The sequence below is a fragment of the Lithobates pipiens genome, unplaced genomic scaffold (assembly GCF_037356315.1).
Source record: "Lithobates pipiens isolate NorthernLeopardFrog02 unplaced genomic scaffold, aLitPip1_a1.2 Scaffold_13, whole genome shotgun sequence".
Classification (NCBI taxonomy): Eukaryota; Metazoa; Chordata; class Amphibia; order Anura; family Ranidae; genus Lithobates; species Lithobates pipiens.
Window position 1 is genome coordinate 153,298,861 of NW_027507718.1, and position 15,616 is coordinate 153,314,476.

Sequence of the window (15,616 nt, forward strand, 5' to 3'; positions counted from 1 at the left end):
GGTTATCTAGAGTCACCAAAGCGGCCGGGGAAGGGGCCGGAGCCCCCGGATTGGTTTTGGTCTGATAAGTGCACGCATCCCTGGGGGTCAGCGCTCGTCGGCATGTATTAGCTCTAGAATTACCACAGTTATCCAAGTAACAGATGGAGCGATCAAAGGAACTATAACTGATTTAATGAGCCATTCGCAGTTTCACTGTACCGGCCATGTGTACTTACACGTGCATGGCTTAATCTTTGAGACAAGCATATGCTACTGGCAGAATCAACCAGGTAGCCCTTGGTCGGACGCACCGGCCCTCCGCGGCAGGGTGGGAGGGCCGCGTGGTGCCATGGTGGGCGGAGGTGGGCCCTCGTCCGCCGTCCTCGGGGGGTCAGCCCTCCGGGCGGCAGGGCAGGGGAAGCCCGGGGTGACACTTGGGGCGGTGGAGGCGGCGGGGAGGGAGGGGAGGTTCGGCCGAAAGCCTCCCACGTCCCCGTCTGACCTAGACGTCGCGCTCTCCCGTGGCCTGTCCGCGGGAGGGTGCCTGGCGGGGGGTACCGGGGCTGTCGGAGGACGTCTGCGCTTGGCCGACAGGGCCTGGGGGCTGGCCTGGGCGGAGGGGAGGGTGGCCCGGCGACGGTCGGTCAAGACCGCTCGGCTCGCACCCTAGCCCGGTGCGGCCCCGCCGCCGGTTGGCGTCTCTCTGGCCGGCCTGATGCTCCTTCGGGTCCTGGCAGACTCACCTGGGGCGCGGGGGGTCCGAGGGGCGGAGGGAGGCCTGGGCCCCAGTGGCGGGGGGACCGTGGGCGAGTCCGTCCGCGACCAACGGGGGGACCCGCCGCCGGAACGGCGGGCCCCCATGGGAAGCCTCCCCGGGCGGACGGGAGGGGTCGAGGCGCCCTGGCGGCACGCGACCTCCGGGGGCCGGGGCATGGGCGCGCTCTCCCCTCCCCGCCGGGTGGCGGTGGGCTGCATCGGTCCGGGCGGGAGGCTCCTCGGAAGTGGCACTCGGAAAATCACCTCCTCACATATATCCACGGCTCCCTCGCGCCCCGAAAATAGTTCCGGGGCGGGAAAATCCTTAATCCGGTCCGGGCTCCTGTGACTCCCTCCTGGCCCGGGGGAGTGGATCCGACCTCATCCGCGACTTCCGCAATTTTCCGCCCTGAAAAACGGCAGACTTCACCGGCCAGCTTGGACCCGGCCAGCATGGCGCGCGACGCCAGAAAAATCTGACAGAGTCCTCGCCGGCCAGCTTGGACAGGCCGGTCGGCTTGCCTCGGCAAGCCAAAGTCCGGCGCTCGGCCTGGAAACGGCAAAGTGCCGCCGGTCAGCTCGGAGTGGAAGGCCAGCTTTCTACTTCCAGGAGCGGGGTCTTGGAGGGTTCCGCAAGCCCGGGAGAGCTGCGGATGCTCACGGTCAATGACGGCTGGCTGCCGCTCTGCCCCCGGGCCCCCGCTTGATGCCGGTTAACCTCGGCCAGCCTGGCACGGGACTTGGAGGGTTCCTGGAGGCCCGGGGAAGAAAATAAAACCATTTCCCTCTGGGTGATCTACTGTATGTACATTGCAATGATTTTTTGCAGGAAATGATGTTTCTGGAACACCTCCAGGTAGCCATGTTGCATTGAAAGTTAGAAAAGCTTACAGTGCTGCAGATAAGGAAATGTATTTTTTTTTTTTTTTACTAACATTCAATTACAACATGAATTGAGTTGCAATTGTATATGCTATATTCCTTTTTTTTTTTGCCATTTTTTCTCCCCACAAAAGTTACCCTTTAAAAACGAAACTTCACTCTCTCAATCAACAGAAAATTTCTAATCCTTATGCTGCTAGCATTAGTAAAAATACAGGAAAATCATACTTTTTTTTTTTTAAACATTTCTTCAATTCCTTCCTATTTTTCAGGCCTAGGTCATAACATGCCAGGAGACTTCAAGCAGGGAGGAGGGGTTGTCTCAGCTATGTAAACATATGAGATCATCTCTCAGCGCCGTGTGAGAAGGGAGAGATGAACGGCTGCAGCGGCCGTCAGTGTAAATAAAAAAAGTAAAAAAAAAAGTGCCATCCTGCCCCCAGTGCCACCTGTTGTCAGTGCCACCTGCCATCAGTGCCACCTGCCATCGCCACGTATTAGTGCCATCTGTCAGTGCCACGTATTAGTGCCATCTGTCAGTGCCACGTATTAGTGCCATCTGTCATCAGTGCCACGTATTAGTGCCATCTGTCATCAGTGCCACGTATCAGTGCCATTTGTCATCAGTGCCACGTGCCATCTGTTGTCAGTGTCACGTGTCTTCAGTGCCACGTGTTAGTGCCACGTGTCATCAGTGTCACATATTAGTGCCATATATTAGTGCCATCTGTCATCATTGCCACGTATCAGTGCCATCTGTCATCAGTGTCACGTGTCATTGTCCTGGTGCTTCAAAAGTGTAATAAGTAGTCAACAAGTTAGATGTGTAATTTATGCTCCTAGAACACGTGATGGTGCTCCCTGCATGTTGGGCCTCTCTATGTGGCCAGGCTGTGAAAAAGTCCCACACATGTGGTATTGTAATACTCAGGAGGAGTAGCAGAATTTTTTTGGGGTATCATTTGTGGTATACACATGCCATGTGAGAGAAATAACCTATTACAATGACAATTTTGTGGAGAAAAAAAAAAAAAAAAAATCTTAATTTTGCAAAGAATTGTGGGAAAAAAATGACAACATCAAAAAGTTCACCATGCCCCTTACTAAATACCTTTGAATGTCTACTTTCCAAAAAGGGGTCATTTGGGGGGTATTTGTACTTTCCTGGCTTGTTCGGGTCACAAGAAGGGAGATAGGCCACCAGTACATCAGATGTGATCAATTTTGTGCGATTCGCACCACAGCTCGTAGACTCTCTAACTTTCACAAAGACCAAATAATATCCACTAATTTGGGTTATTTTTACCAAAGATATGTAGCAGTATAAATTGTGCCCAAAATTTATGAAGAAAAATTTATAATTTGCATAATTCTGTCATAGAAACAAAAGAACAAAAGAAATATGCGTTTTTTTTTCCAAAATTTTCGGTCTTTTTTCATTTATAGTGCAAAAAATAAAAACCCCAGAGGTGATCAAACACCACCAAAAGAAAGCTCTATTTGTGGGAAAAAAAGGACAAAAAATTTATTTGGGTACAGTGTTGCATGACTGAGTAATTGTCATTCAAAGTGTGAGAGCACCGAAAGCTGAAAATTGGTCTGGGCAGGAAGGGTGTTTAAGTGCCCAGTAAGCAAGTGGTTAAGGTAAATCTATAGGTAAACATTTTTTCCATTTTGGATAGCGTATGGAAATAAGGGAGTGTTCTTGCCATTATAACTACTGTCAGTGTTTTTGTCATGTGTGTACCACTGAGAAGATTTTCGTTCACTTCCTGTCCCATAGTCAAAATAGGAAGAAAGATGAAATTGCTGAAAATTGAGGGAATCCCCCAGGCCATCAGAACTAGTGCCCCCGTTGAAAGATTTGATCTCTATTACTTTTCCAGAGACAACCTAAAATGTAGGATCTTATTTTATTTACTTTCAATGATGATAAACAGGACAAATAGAGAGGGTGAATATCCCTCAACGGGGGGCACAGACAACAATAAAAACCTGACGGGGGTTCTAATACCTCTCCACTATCCAAAAAAACAGTTTTCTATAATGCCCACTTTTTCACTGCATGCACTTTCCATCTGGTTCTGACTGTTAAACAGGTTCTACATTTGCCAACCCTGTGCATATGCCCTGATGCATTGCATTTGCTGAGACCTGGACCTATAATCTATGAGCAGCATATTTTTTACTGATTTTATGCGAGTTGCAATATATAATAAATCTACTATATTCACTACACTTAGATTGTTTACTCTGATGTGCTTTATCTGCTAGTATAGAGATCTCCTCAGTCTCCTGGAGGTGCATTACATTTGCGAGCAACATATTGCTGATGGCATGCAGGCCTCCTGCAGACCTGTTAGTGTATCTGTGTGCTCGTACAAGAAAGCAGATACTCACTGAAAGGAATGAATTACCACAGCGCTCAATAGCGCTATGGTAGTTCATTGAAAGCCCACAGCCACAAAGGCTGTTGGGACTGGTTTCCCATTCACAGAGGTCTGTGACCGAGTGACGCGACCAGAGCCCCACAAGGCCACGTTATTTTCAGAGGGACAGCAGGTGCCTGCAGAGGATGCTCGCTCACTGAGCAAAGTGCGGGGGAGGGGGGAGGGATAGCTGCAGTTGCTGATAATGGGTGGAACTTGTAACATGTTCCAAAAGGTGAACTTATCTTTCAACCCTTTGGATCTATGATGTGGGACATGCAGATACTTTTTTTTTTTTTTTTTTTTTTAAACAAGACTCTACACCATTTTACTTCACTATAAAAAGTATTTTAACCTCTTCAATACAGGGCACTTTCGCTCCCTTCCTTCCCAGCCCAATTTTCAGCTTTCATCGCTCTAGCGCTTTCAGTGACAATTGCGCGGTCATGCTACACTGTACCCAAATGAAATTTTTATAATTTTGTTCACACAAATAGAGCTTTATTTTGGTGGTATTTATTCACGACTCCATTTTTTATTTTTTGCGATATAAGCGCAAAAAAAGCGGAAATTTGGAAAAAAAACTATTTTCTTTTTTTCCATTTTAAAAGAAATCCAATAAAATCTAATTTTGTCATAAATTTAAGCCAAAATGTATTCTGCTACATGTTTTTGGTAAAAAAAAAATTCCGTTAAGTGTATAATAATTGGTTTGCGTGATCACGGACATATGTACGCAAATGATCATGTACATATGTGTGCAGGTGATCACATACATGTGTGCAGATAATCATTGGGACATATGATTTTAGTGGGACATATGTGGGGGACATGTTTTCATTATTAGGGACATGTGTATTTATTATTTGAGGACATGTATGTTTTGGGGACATGTGTGGGGACATTGTGTTTATACTGTGTGGTGTGTTTACACTGTGTGGTGATTTGTGTTTACACTAGACTGGTGATCAGTGAGTAAAAAGCTGTAAAAAACAGCTCATACTCACTGATCATCAGCCGGCTGCAGCGATCTGCTCTCCTCTCCTCAGCGATGACTTCTGTGTGAGGTGAGGAGGAGCCGATTGCCTAGCAACCAGCTGTTTACATCACATGACAGCTGTGATTGGACAAGGCCGTCATGTGATCAGGAGGGCCAATCACAGAGCCCTCCTGCCGATCTGAGATGTGCCGTGTCTGGGTGACACGGGCGCATCGGAATCGCGCCGCTGCGCGCGCGATCCCGCACCTTCTGATGGACGTTCCTGAACGTCCTATCAGAAGTAGACGGCTCCCACCCGGCCGTATATGTGCATTGGCCGGGTGGGAAGTGGTTAAACAGTGAATTTCCACAAAAAAAAAAAAAATAAATAAAAAAAAAATAAAGGGAAAAACAACAACATTTCATGGCTAAGACTGCTCACCAAAGCGGCAATCATAAAATATGTCTTTCTTTCTTGTAACTACCATATCCCTGTCAGCACTGCATGTTTGCTATGTCAAGTTGTGTTTAATAAATTGTGTCTGGTTTACCTTAAAAACTTCTTGTAAAATAACCAGAAATTACCAAATTAAAATGGAGAAAATGGATGTTAATATTTTTGAATTCTCACCTTGACAAGTTTCACGAGTAGGTTTCTCAAAAATTTCTTCTTGGTCAAACCCTTTTTTGGACTCCTGTTCTTTATAGGAACGGTAGAAGACAGATCTATTTTAGGATAAAACAAAAGTTATTTTTTTCTTAAATATATACACATTAAGATAAGCAAACTCCTGACATACTGCAGTGTTCCACTTTAGACCTCCTGTTTGCTAAATCTGTAAATATTTAACAATGTTCTATCAACAAGTCTGGGCTAAGTAGGTTTTACAGCTCTACTGGAAAAGTTGTGCATTCTTCAGTCATTCCAGAGTCAGGAGGGCACTGGCTGTGGCAGTAAGCTGTCTCAAAGTTTCCTTATTAAAAAAAAAAAAAAAGAAAAAAAAAAAAAAGGTATGCAAATTTTAAACAGGGCTGCCCTAGGTAGTCTCTCAGTTTTTTTCTGGGTGCCCAGTCTGCAGAATCATCACAGATGTGTATGTTCCTCATATTTATTGTGGACTTTGAAACAAGTACATACAAGTACATGGCACATTCCTAGAGGGTTTCTCAGCTTGTGTCTGGTTTCCTGTAGCCAAACAAGATCAATTCTGCTAGTTCATGACAGATCATTTACAGAGAAATTAGAAGTTGTTAAAGTTGTGAGAAATGATTAGGGGTGTCTGTTGGTAACAAGGTAATTTCGACATGGATGTCAAGATGCAGCAGCATCCCAATTGATATGAAAGGGACTGCCTGCACAGAAATACATGGACCACCTGTGCATTCCCGTGTAGTCACCATTTCCCAATTGACATCAATTGGACGGCCTGCATAGGATGCACAGAAAACAGCTGTGCATCCCTGTGCATCCAAAGAGGGCTTCATTGTAGTATGCCCTGCATGAACAAGGCCTTGGGTCGGTCTTGTTTAGACTTGCGGTTGGGGGGGGGGGGGGGGGAGAACAAAAATACACAGTTGAGCTGCGTTTTTGCCTCCTGCCAAATGCTCCCCCTAAAGAGGAGCTCCTGCCTCCCCCCAAAAAATGAAAAGTCAGCAGCTACAGTATTGTTAAAGAGGAAGTAAACCCTGATGGGTTTACTTCCTCTTTTTTTCCCTGCAAAGGTAAAGCATAATGGACTACTACGCATCGCATAGTAGCTCATTATGTGTCACTTACCTGACACAGGAGCCAGCGAAGTCGCCGCTGTCCCCTGTAGTCCGCCGCATCCATGTTGCTTGTGGCGTCTCGCAGCTCCGACGAATCACAGCGGCGCAACCGCGATGACGTCACTCCCGCGCATGCGCACGGGAGTCGCGTCTCGCAGCTCCGCCGCTGCCATACGGCGAAGCCGCGATGACGTCACTCCCGCGCATGCGCACGGGAGTCGACAAATTTGGCAAATCCATTCTTGGGCCGTAGACAGCGGTGCCCATTTTCGGGCAAATATCTCCTAAACCATATAGGTTTAGGAGATATTGCTTGGACCTACAGGTAAGCCTTAATCTAGGCTTACCTATAAGTCCAAGTTGTTTGGAAGGGTTTACTTCCTCTTTAATTACTTTTAATACAAGGACACCTACCTGTCCAGGGATCCAGCGATGTTGGCACCTGAACCAATTCTTCAATCTGCTTTGGGGGGGGTCGCTCTGTGCTTTGTGAATGGGCCGGCATTCTTCTGTGTGCATCTCAGAAAGCATAGGTGCACTGTAGGGGAAATCAGACCTCATGACGTCACACGTTGACAGTGGTCGGTATGCGTTACAAACGCTGGGTAGGGGATTACTTAAGCAGGCCACAGCCCGTTGATCATTGTGGTGGAGTTTGCCAAGGGGGAAGACAACTAGTTGTCGCCCAGGTAAGCTGTGGTTTATGTATAATCTCATGCGCTACCAGCTATGGGCCTATTGGTGGTTGCCTGTCATTTTTTAATATTGCAACAGATCTTTTTCTATCTTTCCAAGCCTGATTGAGAGCAATTTGTTTCAGGTCTTTAGGCTGCTCCACCACCCCTTTCTGTCTCTTGTTAACAGTCTTTTCCCCACTGCACGTATTCTGTTTCTCCCTCCCCTTTCCTGTTCTCTCCTTCCTCTCTCCCTGTGTCCCTTATGGTCATGAGCCCTTTCAATATACATATTTTTATAATTTATACATTTTGTTTATAGTTGCTACTCAGCATGAACTTATTCACCCAACATGTGTACCCGATGCCCACCGTAGGGGAATGTTGGCAGTACCATGGTCTTGGCCTTCTGTGCGTGGCCACATTGGTAAGAGTCAGTGTTTTCTCCTCCCCCCACTTGTCAGCATCTGTATATCATGCCCTTTTGCCACATCTGCTTGAAACTATGTGCATTGTGTTACCTTTATTCAAAACCTTATTCAATTTTGCTCCTCCTGAAACTGTAGATTTCCACAAAAACTGTAGAGGAGTTTTGTGAACTGAGGACCCACTACATCTCCTGTATCTATCTTGGAGTACACCAAGTATCAGTGTAATATGTATAGACATATTTTATTATTTTGTTTGAAAGTTAAATTTATGTTTCCACTTCCATCTATCCTTGTGTGTATTTTGTCTGGAGTACAGAGAAAGTCCATTCCCTTCTTCCTTCTGGAAATCATTAGGGGAATGGTAGCCTTTCCATATTCTCTACTATTATTTGGATGATGGTACCCCTATATTATATATGATTTTAGCTTTATAAGAGGCTTCTCCTTGTCTTATGTACTACATATTCATGTCAAGGGGAAGTACCACAAACTCCCCGCAACCTCATGCAATGCATGGGGTTGCGGTGCATTTGTTGGTAAAATGGGGGTAAAACTGGCAGTGAGGACACAGCCTGTCAGCCACTGGAGCGAACCAAATGTGCATCAGACTTCAGATGCAACAGAGATTTATACATATGTCAAAATCTACCATTTTTTTTTTTTACAACTTTTGTACAGGTACATTTTTTTTTTTTTTTAGACTGTTCATTCATAAAAAAGAAACAGTTTTATTCTCAAACCAACACATAGTAAACACAGTTTACTGTATGGTAGTAATGAAAAAAATATAGGAACAATCTGTACTGATCACAGACTATTTTTTCAGGAAAGACAGGGGGCTGGGGGGGAAATCAGAGTAGCCAGGGTAAGGGAGAGTTAGTGAGGGTAGGGGGGGCGTTTTAGATGTAGACATAGGCAGGTGGGGAGATGGAAGACAATGTGGCAGAGCAGTAGTGGCAGGAGGGGGGTCTCAAATCTTGAGTAAAATGCTCTGATCAGAGTCATCAGCTTGTTCAACAGCATTTGCTGAACAATTCTGTTATCAGATCATGGTCACTGAAGTGACCATGAGCTTATATCAGAGGAGGAATGAAGGTCCGTGCAGCGTATGGACCTAGCCAGCTGGAAGCAGTGCTGTACGGTGTACAGACCTGGCAGCTAAAGGGTTAAAAGTTGATGTTTTAGCAATTTTATTTTTGGAGGAGGGGATACAGCACTAGTTACCCGTAACGGTGTGTATTCCATGTCCTGTGTGGCTGCTACTTTATGTAATAAGCTTTCCTTGACGGAATTGGGTACTTTCCAGAGTAGCAATCTTCTAGTGCAGCAGAGGTTAACGGCATCGGCTGCGGGCATGAAGGACTTGCATCACTTGCCCACCCATTCCTTAATTTTCTGTACAGAACTGTAATTATTGTCTTACAATGCAACACATTTTATTAATGGGCAAGGGAGATCTGTTACTCTTCCATTCACAGAGCGTGTTGCATTGTGGGTAAACAATAGTACTTACAACCACTGCTATTAACCCCTGCAGTACAAGAAGATTTCTGTTCTGGGCAGTATCTGGCGGCATGAAGAAAATACTTTTACATGGGGTACACACCATTACAGATAATGTGTTTGGTGCTGTACCACGACAAACCATTACTAAACTTCAGCTTTAAATTAAAATCTTACGCAAATAACCAATACATGACCCTTTTGTATGAGGAGTCATTGCTGAAGCCAATAAAATATTATACAGCTGGGGGTGCATGCATACAGTACATGGAGGATGCTTGATCTCCCTGCTCCGCATCTGGGAACCCTGAAAGCGGACATCAGCAGCCACTGGTTGAATGCACTGAATGCAGTGCTGAATGCACTTCCATTCCCACACAAATCGGAGCCACTCTTTGGGACAGAGACTTCCCACAATCCACCAGCCTCCTCAGACAGCTATGGGAAAAATGATCACTAGTCAGAGCAGTCTCATAGCAGGCCCTGAGCTCCATTCTGCACCATCCCAGCCCCCATTAAACTGGCAATATTTTCTGCACTGCTAGAGAAGGCTAGCAGCCAAATTACCACTGAACTGATGCAAAACTTTAAGGAGCTAGGCAATCATATTACCACAGAGACCAAATTTGACACTAACTATAATGAACCAGAATACAGATCAAATCAAACAACTATATTCAGCTGGAGGAAACACTGGCAAAAACGGACAAACTACAGAATAGGTCCTGCATATATAAATTCAGGATCATGGTGCTCAGAGTTTCACACTAACATGCAATGTTAACTGCCTGAACATAAGATGGAGCTTGACCATGCCCACAGGGCGCTAACTAGCCTTCGACCCAACGGGCCTACCAGAAACATGGAACTGAGAAGCTACTGGCTTGGAAATCAACTTCTAGACCATTGGTGACTACAATTACTAAAATTAGGAGGGTAGACGGTACATTTATTTAGAATTGTTTAGCAGTACCTAAAGAATTTCACTATGCTAATTGTCTGAATGGCTTTCTTGCTCCCTACATCCATGCCAGCTTTGTATCAGATAAGACAGGCATCTGACCAGATCAGGTGGACTAAAAATGTAATCTCAGTGCTTCGCTTCTCTTTGGATGGAGGGGACGTGCGAGGAAAGGAAGGATACTATACCTTGATATCCGGAAAGCATTTGACACCATCTCTGATCTTTTTAGGATCCTGACTAGATGGAACTTCTGCGCTTGGTTCCTTTCTTTTCTGCCTACTCTATATAGCAATCCCATCCTTGGAGTGGAGAGTTAAGATAAAAAGCACAAATGGTGAGTGTTCTTCCAAGGCTTGATATATCGATGGTGCTGGCGACCCCCTGTGCAAGCAAAAGATTACAATGCGGATGGATTCCCTTACTGTGATGCCCCGTCAGTGCTAAAAACGCAGTCGGCAGCCTTTCTGATGCAGCTTAATACCTGGTAAGTGTGCAAAGATGGTGGTTTGGATCAATATATTGGTTGATATATTTGGATTGTTGGCTGAATACTGCACATGGACAACTGCTGGAGTTATTTACCATTAAGAGTAGTCAAGTTTGCGGGATTTTCTATACAATTTTTGAAGTTACTTTTTGTTGGTTATTTTAGTCATCTGTAGATTAAATACGCTTTGGTTTTTGATAAGATTGTTATATTCATTCTTGATCACTTAGGCACTGAACTTGTGTCTTCACATTTTAATTTTGGAGTTTGTATACCAATCTTACTTGCTAGCTGCCCAAGTACTGCACTTATCTGACTTCGGAAGCCAAGCAGGTTAAGGCCAGGTCAGTACTTGGATGGGAGATCGCCTTGCCTTACTTGCTAGCTGCATTAATTTTTTCCCTAATGTTGACTATTCTTTTTAAGTTCATTTAAGGCTCCAATATCTGCTACAATTGTTAACAATTGTTATCCCAACTAAAGGGTTTAACCCTTTGTGAACCTTGGGTAAATGAAGAAACAGGCATGATTGAAGCCTGTGAAATAAAGGCCTGCTCTGACTGCTCTATACATAACACTTTACAGTAGGTTCTTTTTAAAAGAATTAGGATCACCCGTAAAGCGTTACACAAACACTTCATATTTCTGATTCTTGATACGTGCCTGTTTATGAGAAAGTAGCCTGTTCTTTGTATTGCTTCCTTTATGGGAAATCTCTGGTGTTCCTGTTCGTCCCCTTGCTTTCCTATTAAAAACTGACCACACTACAGTAACCAAGAGTGCACCGTGGTCAGTTCTCTAGCTATGCTACTCTCGTTCAATGATCACACTTGTCCTGACACCCCCCTGAACAACCATTCCCTGGGAAGCTAAGTGAATGCCTCACTGCAGCATATAACCAAGTAGAGCATAACCACTGATCCCCCTTTATCAGAGTTTTTAATGACAAAGTTGGAGTCACTGTTAAGATCCTTTAGAGCTACTCTTTCTCAATTCATAAGGTTGTCTGCAAAAGAATATCCAGAGTAATAAACATTCAAAACTTGACATGCAAGATCTTTTTCAATTAGTTCAGGAACTGGTTCATATCTTTACCTCTAGAACTAATAGGATAGAAATCTGATCTAAATCCAAAAAAGGTATAATGTTATTATAACTATAATTATCCACGGGCTAAAAAACAGATTCCGAATCCAAATCCTCTAGGTCACATACCGCACAAAGCTCTCTAAGATTAAAGTGATTGTTAAAAAAATATTAGGATTTTTGTACTCACCGTAAAATCCTTTTCTCTGAAGTTCACTGATTGACACAGCTCTATTATTCTAGACCATAGGGTTGTTACGCCACCTTCAGGAGAGGACTAGGAAGAACATGTTATATATGTTAAAAAAAACATAACTTTACAGTTGCGCCCACAACCCCTGCAGCTCAGTACGTCAAGCAGCAGTATAAAGTAAACCAATAGGAGGGGAGGGTGCTGTATCAGTCAGTGAACTTCAGAGAAAAGGATTTTACGGCAAGTACAAAAATCCTATTTTCTCTTTCGTTCACTGACTGACACAGCTTCATTATTCTTGACCATAGGGATGTCCCCAAGCAGTGTCATAATGAGGGGTGGAAACAGCATAAAAAAACTTCACCCACATCCAGAAGTGCTACCTAACAGGGGAGTCGCCACCTTATCTAGCCACATCAGAACTTGCAGATAACCATTTTCTTAAAAAAAATTAAAAAAAGAGAAAAAAAAGGAGGAGTGCAGCATTGCAATATTACACGGTCCCCTGTAAAACCTTGCGGCCAAAGCAGGCAGACCAAGTCGCCGCCTTACACACTTGAGCATCTGATGCTTGATGTCGGAAAGCCCAAGAGGTTCCAATAGCCCTGGTGGAATGGACCGTGACAGGAAAGGCCTGGACCACAATCTGTCGGATCCACCTAGAAATGGTGGCCGACGAGGCCGCCAGACCTTTATTTGGAGCAGCTACCGAAACGAACAGAGTGACTTCCGAAAGGGAGCCGTGGCAGACAAATACACCCTTAGAGCCCAGACCACGTCCAAGGAATGAAGGGCCACTTCCTTAGGGTGTGTCTGTTTAGGACACAAAGATGGTAACACAATTAGAGGTCGACCGATATGGGTTTTTCTCTGGCCGATGCCGATATTTAGAAATCATGGCGGCCGATAGCTGATATATGATGCCGATTTTTTTTGGGCCGATATGTTAGGCCGATTTTTTTTTTAATCCCCCTTGATCTCATAAAATCTAACACACCTTTCCCACCTGGACATTTTTCAGGCGCTTTGGGCTAAAAATAGCGCCTGTAAAGTGCCTGCAAAACGGCTCCCCTGCAGTCTGTGTGAAAGACAGAGTGCTTTCACACTGAGTGCCCGTTCACACAGGGGCGACATGACTTGCAGCGCGACTCACAGACGCGACCTGCACACGACTTCAGCAGCGACTTGCAAAACGACGACTGTATAGAAGTCAATGCAAGTCGCCTGAAGTCGCCCCAAAAATAGTACAGGAACCTTTTTCTAAGTCGGAGCGACTTGAGTCGCACCTATTAGAACGGTTCCATAGTACAGAACGGAGCACGTAGTGTGAACGGGCACTAAGGCGATGTGCTGGCAGGATCTTAAAAAAAGTCCTGCAAGCAGCACGTTTGGAGTGGTGTATACCGCTCCTCCGCCACTCCTGCCCATTGATATGAATGGGCACCACTGCCGAAGCGCATGCAATGCGATTTGGCAGCGGTGCTTCAAGGGCGCATTTAACCTCTTCTTCGGCCGCTAGCTGGGTTTTATGTGCCCCACTAGCAGCCAAACAGTGCCGCTAAAATGATGGTAAAGAGCCGCTAAAACTTGCAGCGTTTTACCATCAACGCCTGCCGCTCCAGTGTGAAAGCAGCCTTCATAAGTGATACATAAAATTTCTTACATTTAACCACTTGCCGCCCGCCCTATTACAAATTGACGGCGGCAAAGTGGTTTCATTATCCTAACCCGACGTCATATGACGTGATTAGGATAATAAGCCGCTGCGCGCCCCCGGGGGCGCGCATCGCGGCGATCGTTGTTGCGGGGTGTCAGTCTGACACCCGGCAACTACGATCTCGGTAAAGAGTCTCCGACGGAGACTCTTTACCATGTGATCAGCCGTGTCCAATCACGGCTGATCACAGTGTAAATGGGAAGAGCCGGTGATCGGCTTTCCCTCACTCGCGTCTGTCAGACGCGAGTAGAGGAGAGCCGATCGGCTGCTCCTCTGACAGGGGGGGTCTGTGCTGATCGATTATCAGCACAGCCCCCCCGAGGATGCCCACACTGGACCACCAGGGACACCACTAGACCACCAGGGAAAAGGTAATAAAAATACATAATCCTCCCTAGACCACCAGGGTGCCAGTCAGCACAATGGGTGCCAATCAGTGCCCATAATGGATGCCAATCAGTGGCCACAATGGGCATCACTGATTGGCATGCATTATTGTTTGGCACTGATTGGCATCCATTACTATAACACCGATGCCGCCTATGAGTGCCCACCTGTGCCGCCTATGAGTGCCCACCTGTGCCGCCTGAGTGCCCACCTGTGCCGCCTGAGTGCCCACCTGTGCCGCCTGAGTGCCCACCTGTGCCGCCTGAGTGCCCACCTGTGCCGCCTGAGTGCCCACCTGTGCCGCCTATCTATGCCCACCTGTGCCGCCTATCCATGCCCACCTGTGCCGCCTATCCATGCCCACCTGTGCCGCCTATCCATGCCCACCTGTGCCGCCTATCCATGCCCATCCGTGCCGCCCATCCGTGCCAGCTATCAGTGCCAATTTGTGCCACCTATCAGTGTCCGTCCGTGTCGCCCATCCGTGTCGCCCATCCGTGTCGCCCATCCGTGTCGCCCATCAGTGCCGCCTATCAGTGCCACATTGGTGCCCATCAGTGCCACCTTATCAGTGCCCATCAGTGTAGCCCCATCAGTGCCCATCAGTGAAGGAGAAAACATACTTATTTACAAAGTTTTGAAACTGAAACAAAAAAAAACATTTTTTTTTTTCAAAATTTTCGGTATTTTTTTATTTGTAGCGCAAAAAATAAAAACCGTAGAGGTGATCAAATACCACCAAAAGAAAGCTCTATTTGTGGGAAAAAAATGATAAAAATTTCATTTGGGTACAGTGTAGCATGACCGCGCAATTGTCATTCAAAGTGCGACAGCGCTGAAAGCTCAAAATTGGTCTGGGCAGGAAGGTGTTTAAGTGCCCTGTATTGAAGTGGTTAAACATTTATTAAACAAAACAAACCTCCAATCAGTTTACTTGTATGTATAATTTAGATAAAAAAAAAAAAAAAAAAAACTATATATTAAATAAAAACAGGTAGTCAAAACTTTTGGATGAAAAAAAAAAAATGGGCTAACGTTACTGTTTTTAAATCTTTTTTTTTTTTAAATAGTGTATTTTTTTCCCAAAAAAATGCATTTGAAAGACCTCTGTGCAAATGCCGTGTGACATAAAATATTGCAACAACCGCTATTTTATTCCCTAGGATCTCTGCTAAAAAAATATATATATATAATTTGGGGGGTCTAAGTGATTTTCTGGCAGAAAATACCGGATTTTTACTTGTAAGCAACAAGTGTCAGAAAAGATTTAGTCTTTAAATGGTTAAACTGAGAATTTTACACACTGAGATGATTTCATCCATTCAAGTATAAACATTGTATCTTTTTGTTCTTTTCTTGGCAGACTGCCCAGAGAGGAG

At 45.3% G+C, this 15,616-nt stretch overlaps 1 protein-coding gene across 2 annotated transcripts in view; it reads right to left on the reverse strand.

The window, feature by feature from the left end:
- POLR2B (RNA polymerase II subunit B) overlaps positions 1-15,616 on the reverse strand; it is a 726,171-nt gene that overhangs the window by 221,699 nt on the left and 488,856 nt on the right. For both annotated transcript variants that reach the window (XM_077475735.1, XM_077475736.1), the window contains one exon: positions 5,660-5,754. In XM_077475735.1, the coding sequence (XP_077331861.1) occupies positions 5,660-5,754 (95 nt within the window). The remainder of the gene's footprint in view (positions 1-5,659; positions 5,755-15,616) is intronic.